The sequence below is a fragment of the Micrasema longulum genome, unplaced genomic scaffold (genome assembly GCF_059751315.1).
Source record: "Micrasema longulum isolate JH-2025_06_02 unplaced genomic scaffold, ASM5975131v1 h1tg001866l, whole genome shotgun sequence".
NCBI classification, from domain to species: domain Eukaryota; kingdom Metazoa; phylum Arthropoda; class Insecta; order Trichoptera; family Brachycentridae; genus Micrasema; species Micrasema longulum.
This window is the reverse complement of record NW_028279040.1, coordinates 5,205-24,753: the sequence shown is the minus strand read 5'-3', so window position 1 is coordinate 24,753 and position 19,549 is coordinate 5,205. Positions and strand designations below refer to the sequence as shown.

Sequence of the window (19,549 nt, the reverse complement as noted above, 5' to 3'; positions counted from 1 at the left end):
TTATTGTATCAAAAAACATAAAACACAATACTTTACACCATCTGTATAAATAACATTAGTAATTATCACTATCAAAAAGATTTATAAAATATTTTTTAATTGCGACACTTCTGGATTTTTTATTCAATTTTTCGTGTTTCAGCTCATTGGGCAGTTTACTCTATTCGGAATGGCCAATATTTTCCAAGAACCTACTGCCAAACTTTGTTGAGCGAAACTTAGGCACATGAAGATTACTTGAGCAACGCGTATTGTAATTGTGAATATCATGACCAAATGTGTATTTTAAATTTGTGTGAGCAGAAAAGTTTCGAATATTTTGAAGGTTGACTCTAATAACTTATTATTATCCGTTCATACCCGATGGTGGATAGAGAACTGCATTAGTACAATAAATGTAGCATATATCGATCGTGTGTTACACGAGGGTAAGTTGATCAGTCTTACGCTTCAGGCGTCACTCCCAGGCCGCGATAATAAACGCTCTCTTCATCGGTACGTATCGAGACGGTATAAAGTAACATCGATATTTATGTACGAAAATGTATATACTTGTATAAAATTTAAAGCATCTTCGTCGGCAACCTGTAGTTGAGCATGTTTAGAAAAAATGTTGTAAATATATTTTATTTTTTAATGAATATAAAATTTAAGATGAATTTTATCTTCCTATTAAAATACGGGCCCAGCAACACGACATTATGCAGAATAGAACCAATTTTTTAATCAGTATTTAATTTTAACCTTCCTTGGAATTTAATTTAGGACCTCAAGCATGATAGGCGAACGCGACAACCACTATGAGGCGAACTTATTTTCATTCAATTTCCTTATTTAGGATTTTTACCATATAACAGCCATCGAACCGGAAGCATAAGTCCAAGATTCTGGTTTTAGATCACACGAAAAAACTGTATTCTCTATCCGCCCGGATTCAGGAAAAACGACGTCACAATTTAATTGTGACGTAATATTTTCAATATTAATTTAAATAAAACAAAAATGAAAATATTTTCTTCTTAGTAGGTAAATAATTATAAGGCAAATATTCAGGTCACGTAGTGAAGGGGTTAAAATATTCACCATCACACCTAGTATACAATTCGTCGGGGATATAATTATTCTCTTAAATTGTTTTCATTTAACCCTTTCATCTTCGCATTATAATTTTCAGTTTTTGTGCTACAAAACAACGTTTTTTTTATAACACGACATGTACGAACACAAAATGTCCCACTTGTAAATAAATATAAAAATATTTGCAGGGTTGCTAAAATGAAAAAAAATAAATTATTACAACACACACAGAAAACATTTTTGAGAAAAAGTACATGAAAGTATAGGCGTTTACAGGGCTCATTACCTGTCATCAGCTGGTTTAAGTGACCACTTAACAGTCTGTGTTGAATTTCCCATTCAGTAGCTTAATCACAAATAACTGTCCACGTTCTTAAAAACATGCTAAGCATTTGAGCGATCACAATGAACAATAATAAACATGCTTAAGTTATCGCAGTCATAAGTCAACGCTTGTGTAATTTCTAAGTCAACGCTCGTGTCGGTTTGTTTTTTGTTTTCCTCGTAAATAAATACAGTTCACTGGCGAAAAATCGGCGTTCATTTTAAAAAATAATTCAATATATTGCATTTGCAAAATAGTAAGGAGCATCTCATACAAAAAAGTGAAAATTAAACAACAATTACTATGGCAACTGCTTTTCTTGACATTTGGCTTGGCAACCAACCGCCGGCTAAATGCAATAAATAGGGTGATAAATAATGAACAAAAAAAGAAAAAAAAGCTGTTTTTGAATATTTTCTATATTTCATCCTCATCATTCCCTTTCCGCACTTAATGGTGCATAGAGTACTGCAGCGGTAAACCAATCGCAGCGTATCTTGATAATTTTTTTGTAACATGAAGGTAAGATGATCAGTCTCACGCTTCATATACCAGTCCGTGGACTATGAAATATTTTTAGTATAAAAACACCCTTTGAAAGCATACATTAATTTGACATTACTTCTTTCTACTAAATCAATCTGTGATGTTTATTTTGTGGTATATTGAGAGTCAATTAGATTAATGCAAGAAAAAGGATTGAAATCGATAAATAAAACTATCTGCATATGCTGACAAAGTGTAATGGGGTTCTATCCTCTTTGTCTACCCCTATGTGGAAATGACGCGATGGTTTGTCATTCTAAAAAACCTAAATAAATAATAAAAATAAAAATGGCTGCTTTTAGACATAAAATTATTTTCAAAAATCTTTTCCTGTTTTCAAAAGCCATTTTGAACTTTTAAAACTTTCTTTTAAACATCCCCTCTCATGAGAATCATTCTGTCACGTTTCTGTCTTGATTTCTGCCATTTTTCCTTTTCAAAAACATAATTTGAATTTCAAAATAGCCAAGACGTCTCGAGAAAAGTTTAATAGTATTATATTTGAAGCACTTTACAGAAAACATTTCTTTTTAAATCATTATCATGGTTGTTTTGCTCATTTTTAACTATTTGTTGAGTATTATTTTATTTTCATAACTTGTCATTCCCCTTATGACCCCTGGGAAGTTTTAAATAAAGACACAAATAGAATACGTTTCATAACCCAGAAAAAAAAATGAAAACAACAACAACAAACCATCACGCCGTTTCCCCGAAGGGGTAGGCCGAGAGGATAGAACGCCACATCACTCTGTCTTTGTATACAGACCACGCCGATTATTCCTAGTCTTGTCATGCCCTTCAAGTATTTGATAGACTTGATCGTGCCATGTCTTCCTCGGCCTTCCTCGTTTTTTGGATCCATCAACATTCACATCGTAGATCCTTTTAGCCGTTCTTTCGCTGTCCATTCGCTCTACATGTCCAAACCAACTTTATTGATTTTGTCGATAATGCATGTCTCAGCCTTACACAGTTCACGGATTTCGCCATTTGTGCACCTATCATTCATCGTTTTACTACACATTTGCCTAAAGGAATTGCATTTCAACAGCATTTAACCTGCTTTCATAATTATTCTTCTAATTCCATACTTCGCTCCCATACATTAGAGTTGGCACTAGAACTCCACTGCGAATTGCTAGTTTTGCCTCCTGCGATAAACATTTGTTTGCCAAAGTAGATTTCAGTGTACCGTTCACCCTGTTCCTGGCACTCACTCTCCTTTCAATATCTTTCTTAATCTTTTCATCCCTAGTAAACATAGTTCCCAGATACACAAATTATTCTACCTGATTTAGAATATCTCCGTTCACACTGATCTCATATTTAGTTATAATTTCATCCTTTTCAAAAACCATCACTTTCGATTTATCAACATTCATGAGCATATCGCTTTTCTAGCATACATCGTCGACTTTTGTTACAAAGAATTGCAGGCCTTCATTGCTGCTAGCAAGAATGGCACGGCATCATCAGCATACAGAAGACGGTTAACAGTTATGCCACTTATTTTTGCTCCCATTCTGAAATCTTTCAGTTCTTTCATACAGTTATCGATGTATATGTTGAACAACCATGGTGACATTTCACATACCCGTTTGACTCTTTAAGGAATGTTAAACCACGATGTGAATGACTCATTCACCTTCACACATGTTGTGCTGTCCTTGTACAGTAACGCTTTATCCCTTGCCAGGTAACCATTCACTCCACACTCCGATAAAACCTTCCACAATTTTTCTCTGTCAACTCTATCAAATGCCTTTTGCAGATCGACAAATGCGCAGAAAAGCTTCTGGTGTTTAGCCATTTAGCGATCGTTAAAAAAATACAATTAGAAAAACCATCCATAAAAGTAAATTGTACATGCGATGCCTAAAATTTATTTTAAAAATTAAAAATACATAAAATATTGTCATATTTCTATTTATTTTTTACCCACAACAAAACGAGTGAATTTGAAGATTTACTTTACTATTTTTCTACACAGGACAAAGTCATGGTCCAGCATTCTCCATCTTCCGTTTGGGTTCCCTGGCATCTTCTGGTCTCCGAAGGTTTGCCGAGAGGGGGATCCACGCGGCTTGGCAGCCCTGGAGAAGGATGCAGCCGTCTTCGACCAGTTCACAGCGGAGAGTATCAAAACCGGACGAGGGCAGACGGAGCAAGAGTTTTTTGTTGATGGAAATCATACAATGGTAATAAATAAATAATGTAAATGAGGGCTAGATTTTTTACCGCCCATCCGCTCTTTAACCACATGTACTGTTTTTTTTTGTTGTTTCTTTTATTAATAAAACATATTATACAAAAAGTACATATTATACTCCCAGGAGTTATTAAAAAACTCATTTGGGACCGTATATAACAAAAAACATTTTTGTGACAGTACATAATATCGTACATATTGAATAGATCAGAAATAGTAAGAAAACATTATATTTATAAGTAACATAAAACATAGTACTTTACACCATCTATATAACTTACATTAATAACTATCACTATCAAAAAGATTTACGTAATATTTTTTAGTTACGACACTTCTGGATTTTCTATTCGACTTTTCGTGTTTTAGCTCATCGGGCAATTTACTAAATACGGAATGGCCCATATTCCAGAGACCTTTTGCAAAACTTTGTTGAGCGAAACTTATGCACGTGAAGATTCCCCAAGTAACGCGTATTGTAATTGTGAATATCACGACCAAATGTGTATTTTAAATTTGTGTGAGCAGAAAGGTTTATGAGATTTAAAACAGCATTTCTTATGTTATCAAGCTCCTGTTATAATTACACTATCCGTAATAAGAATAATTTAAATCCGTTTAGACGGGGACAATACAATATTGTTCTGTCCCATGACTCAACCTTTATTCGCGTGTAAACTGTTATTTCTAGGACAATGCATTTTATGTATTTAATTTGATTTAACATTTTACATACATATAAGGGCGGGCATATTGACTTTAGGCGATTTTTTCCGACCTACACAAACCGTTCAGTTCAAGAAAATTTCGCAGTCTATTGACATTTCTTTGTGGAACTGCATTTTAATTATAATAATAAAAATACGTACATAGTTTTTTGTACTTTTATTTCTAATTTTTACCAGTTACCGGGTTTCGTCGTGTCCAACATCGTCAGACTGGTGGGAGACTAAACAAATTTCTATGTTATATACAATTGCAAGCGGGGGTTGTAAATCATGATTTTAAATAATTATGGGAATAAACGAGTTTGAATTAAAATTATTTAACTATAAAGTAAAAACAATTGTACGAATTTAAGTTTTGTTTGAATGTATAAAATAAAAACAGATGATAAATATGTAATTTTTGTATTGTAATGGTATCTACGCAGGTCTACCAATAAATAAAATGACTCGCCTACAGTCTGTATTGAATGCCGCAGCAAGAATTACTTGGAAATGGGATGTTTGATCATTGATTTTGGTTTATTACCTTTATGAGTCCAATCACCATTGTTGCAAAGTCCAAGAAAAATGGCGCGTGATAACTACTTTTAACGACAGTGTGGATATCTGTTAAAGATATTCCATCTTTCCTGCATTCTGCTTCAAGATTATGGCGTTGTAAACTGAAAAACGGGCACTGAAATAACAGATATTCGATACTCTGTGAAGAAATATCATTTCATGGATAATAGTCATCATTCATAAATTTAAACCTATATAGGTAACTTCTCATAGCTCCGTGTCGGATAAAAATTTGGGTCATTTCGAAAGTACTTGGGTGATGACGACGGAAGTTTGCTGCATCAACCAGCATTGGGAAAATCAAATGAGTGATTTTACCTGTAGAAAAAGCTCCGTAATGATTCTTCCAACGCTGCTGCGTATTTTGTTTTATAAAAAGGTGCCGTTCTTTTACTATTTGCGGCTCTTGCTAGTTCATCTGCTCTCTCATTTCCCACGATACCAGCATAATGTTTGGATAATTTATGTAGCGCCATTTTTGTGAAAATCCCCTCAAGGGCGCTGTCCTCTTATCCAGCATATTTGAAAAATCATCCGTCTGATTTTTAGATGCTTAATTTTACTCTGAATATTTACAATTAATGGATTTATCGACCGAGTATCAGTTATAGCTTGAACGCCCGAGCGATACTTTGATAATATTTTTTCAATAACCCACCTCTCTGGTGGTTTTTTAATAACCAATCGAGAGCTTCTCGTATTGCGAGTAGTTCAGCCTGAAAAACTGAAAAGAAATTGTCTAATTTAAATATTCTGCCTGGTAATTCTTTATTACTCTCAATATGAACGAATGCCGCTCCCACTTTGCCGTCGAGCAGGCTACCATCCGCAAAGATTTTTATTTCATTGGGAGCATAAGGAGGTATATCTTTGACAAGTAAAATAACACTTTCGGGAATCCTTTCACACGGGTGAGATAAATCAAAATAGTTTGCAGTTTTTTGATACTTGCGATCATCTGGAATGGAATACAGCTTACCAAATTTCTTGACATTTAAAATTAAATAAGAGTATTACTGATGATGATGTATATACATACATATATTACATTTTTGTAACTTTTTACAATTTTGTATTCTACATATATGCTTGCAAGTTTGGGTAAAGAATATAAAAAAATACCATTCTAAAAACTTATTACTTGTAAAAATAAATTCTTACATTTTAAAATAATCATTTGACAATTGTTCAATAACTCATTTATAAGAACATTAATATAATTTATAAATCTTTGTCGTATCCTCTCAAAGCCTGGCAAAAAAGTAACCATGCTAAAACCACTAGACCAAACTGTAATTAATCAAACAGCGGGTTTCTCGTTAATTAAATTAAATTTAAGAAGCTAGAAGAAATCACGACAAATGTTGAATTTATAAAGTCAACTTCTTTAGTTTTTTTTAAAGCGAAAAAAGCGGTTTAAAATGTTAGATGGAAAATATTGTAATAAGTAAGATTTTGAACTTAAATTTAAGAAATCGATTAAAACGGAAAATACTAACGTTGAATTTTTTTGATTTCTTACCCCTCTCAATATAAAACTTTTATAGATTTTATTTTAATATGAATATTAAAATCAAACACTGCTTTAAGTCTACAAATTTATTTTATCGGCCTCGTGATGTAATGGTCAGCGTATTTGCTTACCATGCAAGAGGTCTCTGGTTTGATTCCCGACAAGGATGATATAAAATACTTATTATGTGAAGATTAAGTCGACAAAAGTATCTTATAATATATGGTTATATAATTCTAGGTACTTTTTAAAAATATTTTTTTACATTTTTATTAATAACAAATAAAAATATAATATTACAACTGAATACATTTTTTTAACATTAATCAAATACATATATTTACATTAAAGTTTCCCATTACGTAAAAGAAATAAACAATTCTTGTGGACTTAAGTAATAATTGAACGCATCGATAATTATGGTAAAAACTAATGGTTAAATTTAAGGCTAGGTGGTTACTTAGTAACAGGGAATTTAAGTTGTTTTATTTGCGTTTTGAGTAAATTTATCGTCCATAAAAAAACAAGGTTAGCATTTATTGACAAACGTTTATGTATTATGAAATTAATGAATGAATTTATAAACCTGTAGATAATTACTCTTGTTATTATATTGAGTGCTTTATGATATTAGTTGATTTAAATAGTATTTGATTGTATTATATTATATATATCATGTACGTAAATAAATACATGAAACATACAGATATATTTATTTATTTGACAATAGGAGCCTTCATTACTATACGGGTTGTTTTACCCATCACGTATACAAACTGTAAATACGTGTCAGAAGTTAATGAATAGAAAGTAGACAGCTGCTAAACTGTCGATATGTACAGAAAAATAGATCCATATTATCCGAAGAAGTCGTATTTAGCAAGCGAATTGCCCTATTGATAGGCGAATTCCGACTGGCATTTTGACGGTATCTGGGTGCGTAAAACAGTGCATGAGATTTCGCTCTAGTATGATTATTGAGAACATACAAACGGACCTTTTTCAGTATATTTGGATTATATGTACTTCCAGAAATCAGCTTATAGAAATGTTTCACCAGAAAAACTTGACGACAAGATTCGAGGGTGTTGTAATCCAGCATCCCTATAATTTTATTTATTTATTATTTACATACAATATTACATTTTAGTTATTTTAAGACATTTTTGAAATATTTTTTTTTTTTTTACAGGACTCACCAAGCCAATGAATATGGCTTGTCGGTAAAGATCCTTTACAATTAATCATATGATAGTCCTACATGGTTTTATAATAATAATTACTACTAACTTAGATATAGGGAGCGAAAAAAAAGTACATGTAATTGATGCTTTCAAAAAAAATATTTAGAAGATGTAAAAAAAAAGCAAAAAATAAGTGAATGATCACGCAATTTTAAGATAAAAAATAAATAAATACAGAACCGGAGTACCAAAATTGTAAACAGAAGTGTGTACATATTTAATAGGCACAAAGCATTTTATTAAAAACATTATTTATTAACATATCCATATCTATATCTATATCTATATCTATATCTATATCTATATCTATATCTATATCTATATCTATATCTATATCTATATCTATATCTATATCTATATCTATATCTATATCTATATCTATATCTATATCTATATCTATATCTATATCTATATCTATATCTATATCTATATCTATATCTATATCTATATCTATATCTATATCTATATCTATATCTATATCTATATCTATATCTATATCTATATCTATATCTATATCTATATCTATATCTATATCTATATCTATATCTATATCTATATCTATATCTATATCTATATCTATATCTATATCTATATCTATATCTATATCTATATCTATATCTATATCTATATCTATATCTATATCTATATCTATATATATATCTATATCTATATCTATATCTATATGTAAGTCTATATCTATATATCATACTCATCTATATCATAATAATAATAATAATTAGAATGAATAACTTATATGGCGCCATTTTCGTAATATAATACCTCAAGGGCGCTGTACAGAGTGATTATATAAATTTAATTTTAACTTTTTAATTTAAGAAAAATAATGTACTTTTTCATATTACTTTTCCACCACGTGCCAAGAATTTATTCAAATGATTTAGAGAACAAGTGGGTTTTAAGTTTCTCCCGAAACATCACTTCACTCTCACAGCTTCGGATTTCTGCTGGGAGAGCATTCCATGCCGTAGTAGGGCCTGCGACCGCAAATGCACGTTCACCAAATTTAGTACGCTGTTTGCGTAGAGGTATAATAACTTTTTCTTTCGACGTAGATGTAGCTGATCTAAGCGTAAGACGTCTGTCAGCTAGATCCTTGGGGTACTCCAGTTGACACCTTAAAGTTGGATGAGCTATTACCCTGGAACACAACTGCATATTCTCTTTCATTAAGATATGAACTGAACCACATATGTGCCGGATCACAGATACCATAAGTTTTTTCCAGACGTTCAAGCAAAACGTTATGGTCTACAGTATCAAATGCAGCACTCATGTCCAAAAGAGCCAACAACACTAGATTACCAGAGTCCACCGCCGTTATAATGTCAGACAGCACTCTTATCACTCCTGTCTCCGTAGAATGAAAACGTCGGTGTGCCGATTGCCTTACCGAAAACAACGAATTCTGCTCGATATAATTAACGAACCTATGAGAAACTATTTTTTCTAATATTTTTGATACGATAAGAAGATTTGAAATAGGGCGAAAATTGGAAAGATCTTCCACATCCCTGCTAGAAATAATGGTGGATAATTATTATTTTCTTTAAGATATAAGTATCGCAAAAATCGCTTTTGTACCTTCTCTGTTTGATGGGTGTGGTTTGATTCAGAAGGATCCTAAATTATGGAACAGGATTCTAGTATACAGCTGACTAGTGTATCATACAACGTGTTTATCACAGTAATATAATTGAAATATCTAGAGTTTCGAAGCACAAATCCAATCATCTTACTAGATTTATCTAGAACACTAGTAATATGGGACTTAAACGTGAAATTTGCTTACAAAATAATACCAGGATCTTTAATTTGGTAATTGCGTGGTAAAAGCACATTTTTCATGTTGTAAAGAAATAGAGATGTTTCTTTGGAGCAAGTTTACGATATAACGCAACGTTTTGGTAAGCTAAAAGGTAATTTGTTAAATACAAACCAATGATTTGAAAATATTGCCATCGTCAGCAAAGAGAAGGTATTTGGAGTTTTTGATCGTCATTTATAAATAAAAGGAAATGAAGAAGGCCCAGGTTGGATCCTTGAGGGATTCCAGAATTTGTGTTCTATTTATAAGATGTGTGGTTCTCGTATGTAAAATACTATTGACGATAGTGTAAATAACTTGATTTGAATGCCAAAAGCTTGGCAGTAAAACCAAATTTGTTCAAGTAATACTCCGTGATCTACCTTATCAAAAGCCTTTTCAAAGTCGGTATATACAACATCTAGAGGTGTTATCAATTTTATGGATGATTTTTTATGAAATTTTAGTTTTAATGTCAAAATACGGCGTTTATTGGCAAAAAAATCTATTTTTGTACTTTTGGATTTTTTATAATGCAATTTCTCCCTATTTTTACTATTGTAATGTATTTGTACTGTAAAATTTTAGTAATGCTCTTATTATTTTATTTCTAGGTATCTGTTGTGTGTCGGATAGTTCCATCACCTGACTGGTTTATTGGAGTTAGTGGTGTGGACTTGTGTAGCGAAGGAGAATGGATTGAAAATATCACTTTGCACGTAAGGACATAGTTACAAAAAAAATACAATACTTGGGAAATAATATTTACTGAAGAAACCCCAAATTTATAGAATATCTTTTATTTTAATTTGTTTACAAAGAAAATTCAGGAATATAAGTTAATTATAAAATACCAAATTTTGAAAACCGTTGAAAATAAGAGGACAATTTTTTTGGGAATCATTTTTCAAGATGTCTATGAAATATTTAAAAAAACAGAATATAAATATGTATACTCCAGATTTCTTTTAAAAAAACTAAACAATTAAATGTTACTAATTTTTTTAAGTTAGAACCTTTCAAATGTATTCATAAATTAGACAGTGATATAATTGTAGAAAAAGAGCTGAAACTTGAAAAAAAATATGTAATAAACACGGACACAATACGAGAATATCAGAACAATATCGCAAATAATATTCTTAAACGAGACAAGGACAACCGAGACTTATAAAACAGGTACTGAAATAATACAATAAACTACCAGACAAAACTTAACAAAAGACTAAGACAACATTTTAAAACGACAATAAAAATAATATCGTTAACAACAGAGTATGAATTGAAAATAATTTTGTTAAATGAATGTAATAAATAATTTTAAAAAAAAAGGAAAAACCCGCTAAGCCTCTATTTAGAGACTTGTAAGCATGTGGGAAAGAAGAGATATGAAAGGAGATTATAAAAAATACACCACAACATCCAGATCAATTAAGAGAAAATATCTTCTTTGAATTTTTTTTCTTACAACTGGAGGGAATCGAATTCGCGAAGCTAGTTTCACAGTTGGCCGTCTAACCAACTGCGCCAAGGTGCTGTTTACAATAAAAACATAAATAAGTAAGTTGTCTGCGTACGGATGGATCCAAAATATAGTTATACGTGTAAAATAGAACCAGAATTCTAAAAAATCCTAAATAAGAAAATCGAGTGAAGAAACGCCGGCCTCGTGGTGAAGTGGTTTGCACGTTCGCCTACTGCACTTGAGGTTCCGGTTTCAATTCTTAAAAAGTATAAATACAATATTTTTTTAAAGGTGGCCTTACACTGAAGTATTTCTTTGTCACTTTATAAACTTACCGGTTTGATGATGATGAAGGTGAAATAATATTTTATTTTAAAAATGGAAATTGAAAATGATTTACAACAAAAACAGAGGAATATCAAAAACCATTATCTTATATGAACGAGAAATTTTATATTTATCTTAATATATATTAAACGTAAAATTATTATTGTAATATAAATTAACATTGTTTATCTAACTGGCTTTAGTAACCCTGTTCTAAGAAATTTAAAAAACTAAAAAGTTAATAAATTATTTGTTATATAGGTGTAAAATTTAAATGTAAACTCGTATATAATATAAGGTATATAAAAACAACGAAAAAGGTGATTTGATTACCACAAATAATAAAAAATACGGATAATTGTTCTCGACGTTGTAAACAATCAATTTTATTGTTAAGCACCTTTTCGCTTCAACAATTTTCTCAGTTGCAATAACACCACGTCCAACGTTTTCCAGCTATCTCCCCTAGACGCGGGCACGGACGGCGGTCTGACGTTCACGGCCCCCCGCTGGCGGCTGCACCCCCCAGACCTCGTGGCCAGCCACGCGGCCACCCGCCCCGCCCACGCCGCCGCGTCGTTCCACTACCCTGGGCGGACCGCGCTGCCGGACATAGCCGAGGTCCACATAGTCAAGGTAAATCACTCACTGATTGGGACACCGCACCGATTTACAGTAGAACTCCAACTATCCAACTCCAATTATGTGAATCGCTTTTAGAATTTCAGAAAAAAAATATTATTCTGTCTAATATAAATATATAAAATACTGATTCTGTCTACGCGCGCTATTGTCCTTCCTTCCGCGTTAACCACGTAAAGGTGTTACCTTTTCATTTAATTAATTAAAAGCTCTACTTCTTAAACAATAGTTTCGACATAGATACAATAATTAAGTAAAATACACCCTTTCTTCGGAAAAAAATCAAATTACCCCAATTTTCGATTATCTGGAAGGAGTCCGGTTTTAATTGATTCGGATAATTGGAGTTCTACCGTATTTCAATTTATGATTCATGTTGTTTTTTTACAAATGATTTTAACTCCATTATTTAAATAAACAATTTGATACCTATATAAACAAATCAATTGCCAAACTGTTTTGTCTTGCAAACAGTCTTCGATTCCATAAAAGCTCTTTCCAAACAGCCTGTGCTTTACGAAATCTTTGATATTTTTGTTGACAAAGCCTGAATATTAAGGGATACTCTGTTATAAAACCGTATGCAGTTTAAGGGGAAAAAATACTAATTTTTTGCAGTCTACTAGTGATCACAGCTAAATTTTCTGAATTTCTTGTGTTGAACCTTTGGAAATTTCTATTTATTTTAAATACATTTATTTATATTCCAAACATCAATATACACTTCTGAATGCCGACTATAATGCTGAACAAGACTGTAAAACATCTAGACACAGACAACTTGAGAAAGTTGAAAACCCTTAAACTAAGCCATAAACTTATGCTAGGCCAAAAAAATATTGACGATATCTTACTGACGTAAGTAACAGACACGCACAATCATGACACGAGAACGTCACATCATTACCATACTCAGACAGCAAAAACAAAAATAATACAATCTCAACTGCTAAACAACGGACTAAATATACGACTATGTACAATGACCTAATGAGCATAGACGGATGTTAACAAACATACTGAGTTTCAAGGCTAAAGTTTGACACGTTTTGAAAGATTCCTGAAATCACTGAAATATAGTAATAAAACCCCGTTTATAAATGTTATGTAACATTTATTTTATTTTGCATATGGCTTTCTTAGGATAAACATTTTAAACTGTGACACAAAACATGATAATACTGATGATATGGGTATTTATTAAATACATATAAATCAATACAATAACATGTACCCATGAATCAGAATCCATGTAATTATTCTTCTATTAAATTCTTATGGTAAAACGTATTCAAAAGGTTTATTTTCTTCGAAAATTCTTCCATTAATAGCTTTTGTTGGCTGTTTTTGTTCCTACAACAAAACCAGATTATTTTGACATATAGAGCAATTTATTGACTTTAAAATATCGCCTCGTATATTGATGCATTTCATGGTTAAACTTCCTGCAAAAGGGAATAAAAAATTACAATTATATTTTGATTCAATTTAATAAGTAAATTTATGACAATTTGGGGATCAATATTGGTCCAAATTTTCAATTATATTTGGCAATGAAAGAAAATTATTTTTAATAAATGAAAAGTAATGAGTACCTACTCAATTTGTTTTTGCAGATAAAAGAGTACGACTTTGAAGACGCTGAGGAAAAATTAACAGAAGACGATGCTTTCCTAAAGCCAGATGAAAATGGAACTCTCAATATAGAAATGGTAACGGTCAATTCAACTCTCAATGACACACTGACAGAACTTGATACTTATACCTATAGGACTGTTACTGAAGAACCACAATCGTAAGTCAAAGTTAAATTACAAACTTATGTTAACGATTTTAAATTACTTTTAATTTCAGGACAAACATCTCTGTATGGACGAACAAAGTCAAAATAGAAAACTACGCATTCAAAATGCTTGAAACCAGTAATTTGCTGGATTATGTGATACTTTTATACCAAGTTATTTTTAAAAAACATTTAATTTAAGCATCCGTAGCTAGCCGTCATACGTGTCACGTAAGAGCAGAATAAGTTTTGACCTGGGACAAGACAATATTGTCTTGTCTATTGTAGTGTTCTTGATTGAACCCAGTTGTAGTCCTGCCGAATAAAATCAAAAGATCGTCATCAACGGATTGTCAAGGCGGCGGGAGGTGCGCAGGTCTGAAGAAGAGGCAACTTGGGTTAACAACTCTTAGGCAGAGTGCGTTTTATGTTCCCGGGCGATGTTTTCTTTAACTAACTTTTTAATGAAACACAATTCCTTGATTTAAATTTTGTTGATTGATTTTGAATTTGTTTGAAGGTCAATCACGTGCCCGCTTGAGTCCGTGGCTCAAATGCTTTATTTTTTTTACAGCACATTTTTCATTACGTTTTTGCAGACTTCTGGTGTTATTTCAGCAATTTCTTTTCGGATGTTATCCATGATTTGCTGGTGTACACCCTTTTTATTAAGATCTTCCATAATTAAAAAAATCGAGGGTCATTAAATCAGAGGATCTTAAAGACCAGTCGATATCACCAACTTTTGACATTATTCAGTCGAGAAAAGTGTCTCCAAAAATTTGCATCGTCGCATGAGTTTTGTGTGCCTCAGTACGATACCATTGAAACCACAAATGATATAAACTCAATTGGTCCATTTTGGATGCAAAAAATATTTGCATTATGTCATGATAGTTTTACAACATCCTAATTCTTGTGCAAGGCAATGATGAGAGGTGCCCAGCCGTTCATAAACACTGAGTCTCACCGCATTTATATTTTCTAGTGTAAGCTGGATATGTTTTCTTCCATAGTTTGTTTTATCTTTAAGTGCATAAAAAATTTCAAAAACCTTCATCACTTCACTCTTAATATTTTACTTGCTTAGCACTAATAACATTACAAATATTCTGTGAGTATTCAAAATCGAAAAATTATTAAAACATTTTACTTCATAATTTTAACGTGTTGTTGCGGCGTTAGATGATCCATAGTAAATTGTTATCGACCAGTCAACTGTCAAATATGACTCGACAAATGACAACCAAACCAAAATGGCGGCCAGAAACTTTGGCCCGGAACACAAAACGCATTCTGTATAAAGCCAGTATGGTACTATATGAATGCGAATCCTGTCTCCAAAACTATTTTTTTACATGTGTTCTATTTCTGTTTATCTAAAAAACGAAAAAACAAATTTATGATTTTGATTGACTTATTTTTATTGGTAATTAAATATGGAAATCCAAGTTGTGGCAAAGTAGAGTTCGAACCTCAGACGTCTGATCCGTGAGTATGCCAAGACCAAAATGAGGTTTGAAGTATTATTTTGTTTCAGAAATCAAATTTCTAATGGGACGGAAGAAATTTTGAAGAACATCAAAAACAGCTATCTGAAAAATAATATTTTTTTTCCAAAAGTGTTTCGACCTAGAGTCAGCTTCACAGCGGGAAATGAAAGTAAGTTACCATCTATTACTATCCAGAAATGTCCCTTTTCTATTGAGTAATAGTATGTATTTAAGATAATTTATACAAAAATACATTTATTTATATTATTATGTCTGTAGCTTTTTTATATAACATATTTAATAAATAAAACTTTAATTTTGTTGATTGGTTGGAAGAAATTACCATTTGGCAATAAGTCCGCCAATGTACAATGAACATTGTGTTCAAAAAGGATTTTTTTTTTTTTTAATTATGGAAGTCCAGGCATTAACAAGGCTTATGACATCTCATTGGCATTCATTCGTAACATGCACCATTATGCCTATATATGAACATCCACATTTCTTGAATTGGCCACTTAAACCAGCTTATGACAGATCATCCTACCAGTGAGAGCCCCCTCCCATTTACCCGAATCCGTTTTATGGGCTCTTTTCAAATCCGAAAATTGCAAAAAATATATATTATTAGCTTTAATTTTAACGGTTGATTATTATTTTTTATTTCAAAAATTCTTTTTTTGCAAAAGATGCGGTTTTTTCCTGCATGATCGGGAAAACAGGCATAACGCCCACAAGTTCCCAGTACAGAAGAGAATAATTGATTTATGTGCACTGCTTTCAATGCCCCTGTTGCCAATGTTGCCATAAGAGCAACCTCAGTATCCATAGTCAATGAATCTATCACCCTCAATTAGATCATAAGCCCCGTTAACGCTTGAAATTCCTCACCCCCTTTCTAAAATGTTTCCCGTCTCTGATTTAATATGTTGAAATGTGATCATTTGAATCAGCCAATTACAGGTAATTTAATTTAATTTTTGCACCACAACAGGCCAGGAGGCCCAATCACAGTGGTGAATTACATTACAGAACACCCAGGCTTGAGAAAAATCACATTCAATTTTTTGTTTTCACCGGGAATCGAACCCGGAACCTTCCGTCTGTAAGTCAAGCGTCTTGACCACTACACCACGGAGACCGCCAAATTATAAGCGATGTATTACTTAGATTTTTATGTTTATTTATTTACTAACAAATTATTACGCATGTTTTGAGACATAGGTCCCAACTCCACGGGACTTAAGTCTTGTGTTGAGTTCAAACAAACAAACTAGCCTTAAAGCCATTTCCCCGTAAGGGTAGGCAGATAGGATAGAACACCACATCACTCTATCTTTGCAGGTCTCGCTTCCTCTACATTCATACATTTTCTCATGCACGCGCGCCGATTATTCCGACTTTTAACAATTCCATCTTCAAGTATTTGTTAGGTTTGGTCATGCCATGTCTTTTTCGGTCTTCCTTTTTTTTTGCATCCACCAACATTCGCATTGTTAATATTTTTAGCCGTTACATCTCCAAAACAACGCAGAGCCTCTTTCTTGATTTTGTCTTTTCATAAGATTATCTTACTACTTTACATAAGATCAACATTTGTGCATTTGCGTACACGAGAGGTAGTATCATACATGGTCAATATAGTGCGGGCAATTGTTAAAATGAACTAAATTAGGGAACAAAATGCCGAACACTCCTCTAGTGGAACGGAAGGCCTGTTGACTACTGCCAACAGGCCGGATTCTCCTGAAGAGTTTTGGGTGGTTTCCTCTCCACGTGAGCAAATGCTGAGAAGTTCCTGGTTGGCCCACATTAGTTCAATCCTCCTGATTCCAAAAGTTTAGATAAATTTAAAGATATTTAATTGCAGAAAAATCCACTTTTTGAAAAACAAACCTTGTATATTATAAGCAAGGTGAATAATAAAGCAACCATTGTAAAAAAAAAAAAAGTAGTGCCTCAATCGTTCATAGTTTTACCACACATTCACCTGAGAGATCGCATTTCGACAGCATTCCGCCTTTTTCATCCCTGTTTTCAAGTCTATACTTTGCTCCCATACAACAGGGTCGGGACTAGGACTCTACTGTGAACAGCTAATTTTGCCTTGGTTGAAACATTTTTTTGTCAAGGTTGGTTTAGATGCACCGTTCACCCTGTTGCCGGCGCTCACCCTTCTTTAAATATCTTTCTTAGTCATTCCATCTCTAGTAAACATACTTTTCAGATACACAAATTCGTCTACTTGTTTTAGTATAACCCCATTCACAGTGATTTCACATTTAGTCATACTTTCATTCCTTTCAAAAACCATTACATTCGATTTATGGACATTCATCGGTGTTGTTTTGAGTTGAGATGAATAATAAATTAACACAGACGTGCATCACCACAAATACAAAAAAATCATTAAAAAAATCAACATATCAATAAAAAAGTATTCAGTCTAATAAATGTTCTGTCTCTGTTATTACATGTCAAACTTTCTAATTTTAAGTAAACAATTGCAGGTAGAAAATCATCATCAGTTTCCAGTAATCTATTGACTTCCTTCTTGACTACGAAGAAGACAAACGCAAGTTTACATCGATCGTCCTACTTTAGTTGGTGACCAGACCCGATGAGGCCCATATCTGCTTTACACAGATTCTAGAGCTTAACTCCACTGACCCAAATTGAAATCCATCGACCAGCAGCCGTGGTGACAAAATCTGTATTAATGGCGATCGTAATTCTGGGGCACCAAATTTATTCGTCGGTAAATCATTTTATAAAATTGATATAGAAATTTAAGCCTTTAAAACCCTATTTCACGAATGTCACAATGAGGTTCAGTGATTTTATTTATTTTTTTATTTATTAATAGACCATCAAATGAAGCAAAAAATAGGATCGTATTATCAACATTAGGATTTTTAAAAAAATATTTCATCATATATTTAATAAATGGTACATGTTTTTTATTCTATTTAAATCTATTTTCATACATCTAGTAGTTAATTTTATGACCGCAACTCTCAAAACAAAAAGACTAACTCTTATGCTTGGAGAGTGACTTACACTGTCATAGTTATTTATTTGTTAGAGTATATGAGAAAAAAAAACTTAGAGGATAAATAAAGAAAAACAGAAAATATTAAAACGTTCATACTAATTAAAATTGAATGTAGTTTTTACACTTGTTCAAAAAGTTTCTTTAGATTTACTTTGAATTTATTTATTGATATTTTAGTTTTTATAGTTTTTAGTTCATTAGGGAAATTATTGTAATTTTTGTCACCTTTGCAGACAAAGCTTTTTTGACCATGACTTGTGTGGAATTTAGGGATTTTAATATTATTTTGGTATTTAAGTGACTTATTCATCTCAAATATTTTTTTTTCTTTTCTTTAAAAATTTGTATAATGGAGTTTATTTTATAAATAGTGTCTATTGTATGATGAATAATAATAATACTAATCTAATAATACGTAATTTTGAAATTACTCCACTGTGACGTCATGAGTTTAAGTCGGTGAGTTTTTCTGAGATTTATAAGGAGAACCCCATACCTGCCAAAACACATTAAACTTGGGAAACATAACGTAAAAACCGTAAATCTTTCACAACACATAACAACGCGGTAATTTTTTGGTAATTTTTTACATGAACCTGTGACGTTGCAAAGTAGTTCATTTTAAATTATCATTACTAAACGTTAGTATAAACATATTACAACAGAGACGACAAACATTTGAGAAAAGGTAATAGAGAAGGTTAGGCATCTACACGACTTACGACCTGTAATTGGCTAGTTTAAGTGACCACT

General features: G+C 32.3%; 1 protein-coding gene across 1 annotated transcript in view; it reads left to right on the top strand.

Moving 5' to 3' along the window:
- The window catches only part of LOC148273702 (spondin-2-like), a 39,769-nt gene extending 20,440 nt beyond the window's left edge, over positions 1-19,329 (top strand). The window contains 7 exon segments of the mRNA XM_088238335.1: positions 3,942-4,030; positions 4,033-4,149; positions 10,646-10,750; positions 12,280-12,459; positions 14,082-14,260; positions 15,789-15,910; positions 18,252-19,329. Coding sequence (XP_088094461.1) covers positions 3,942-4,030; positions 4,033-4,149; positions 10,646-10,750; positions 12,280-12,459; positions 14,082-14,260; positions 15,789-15,910; positions 18,252-18,352 — 893 coding nt within the window. The 3' untranslated portion in view covers positions 18,353-19,329.
- Positions 19,330-19,549: the final 220 nt, after the last annotated feature.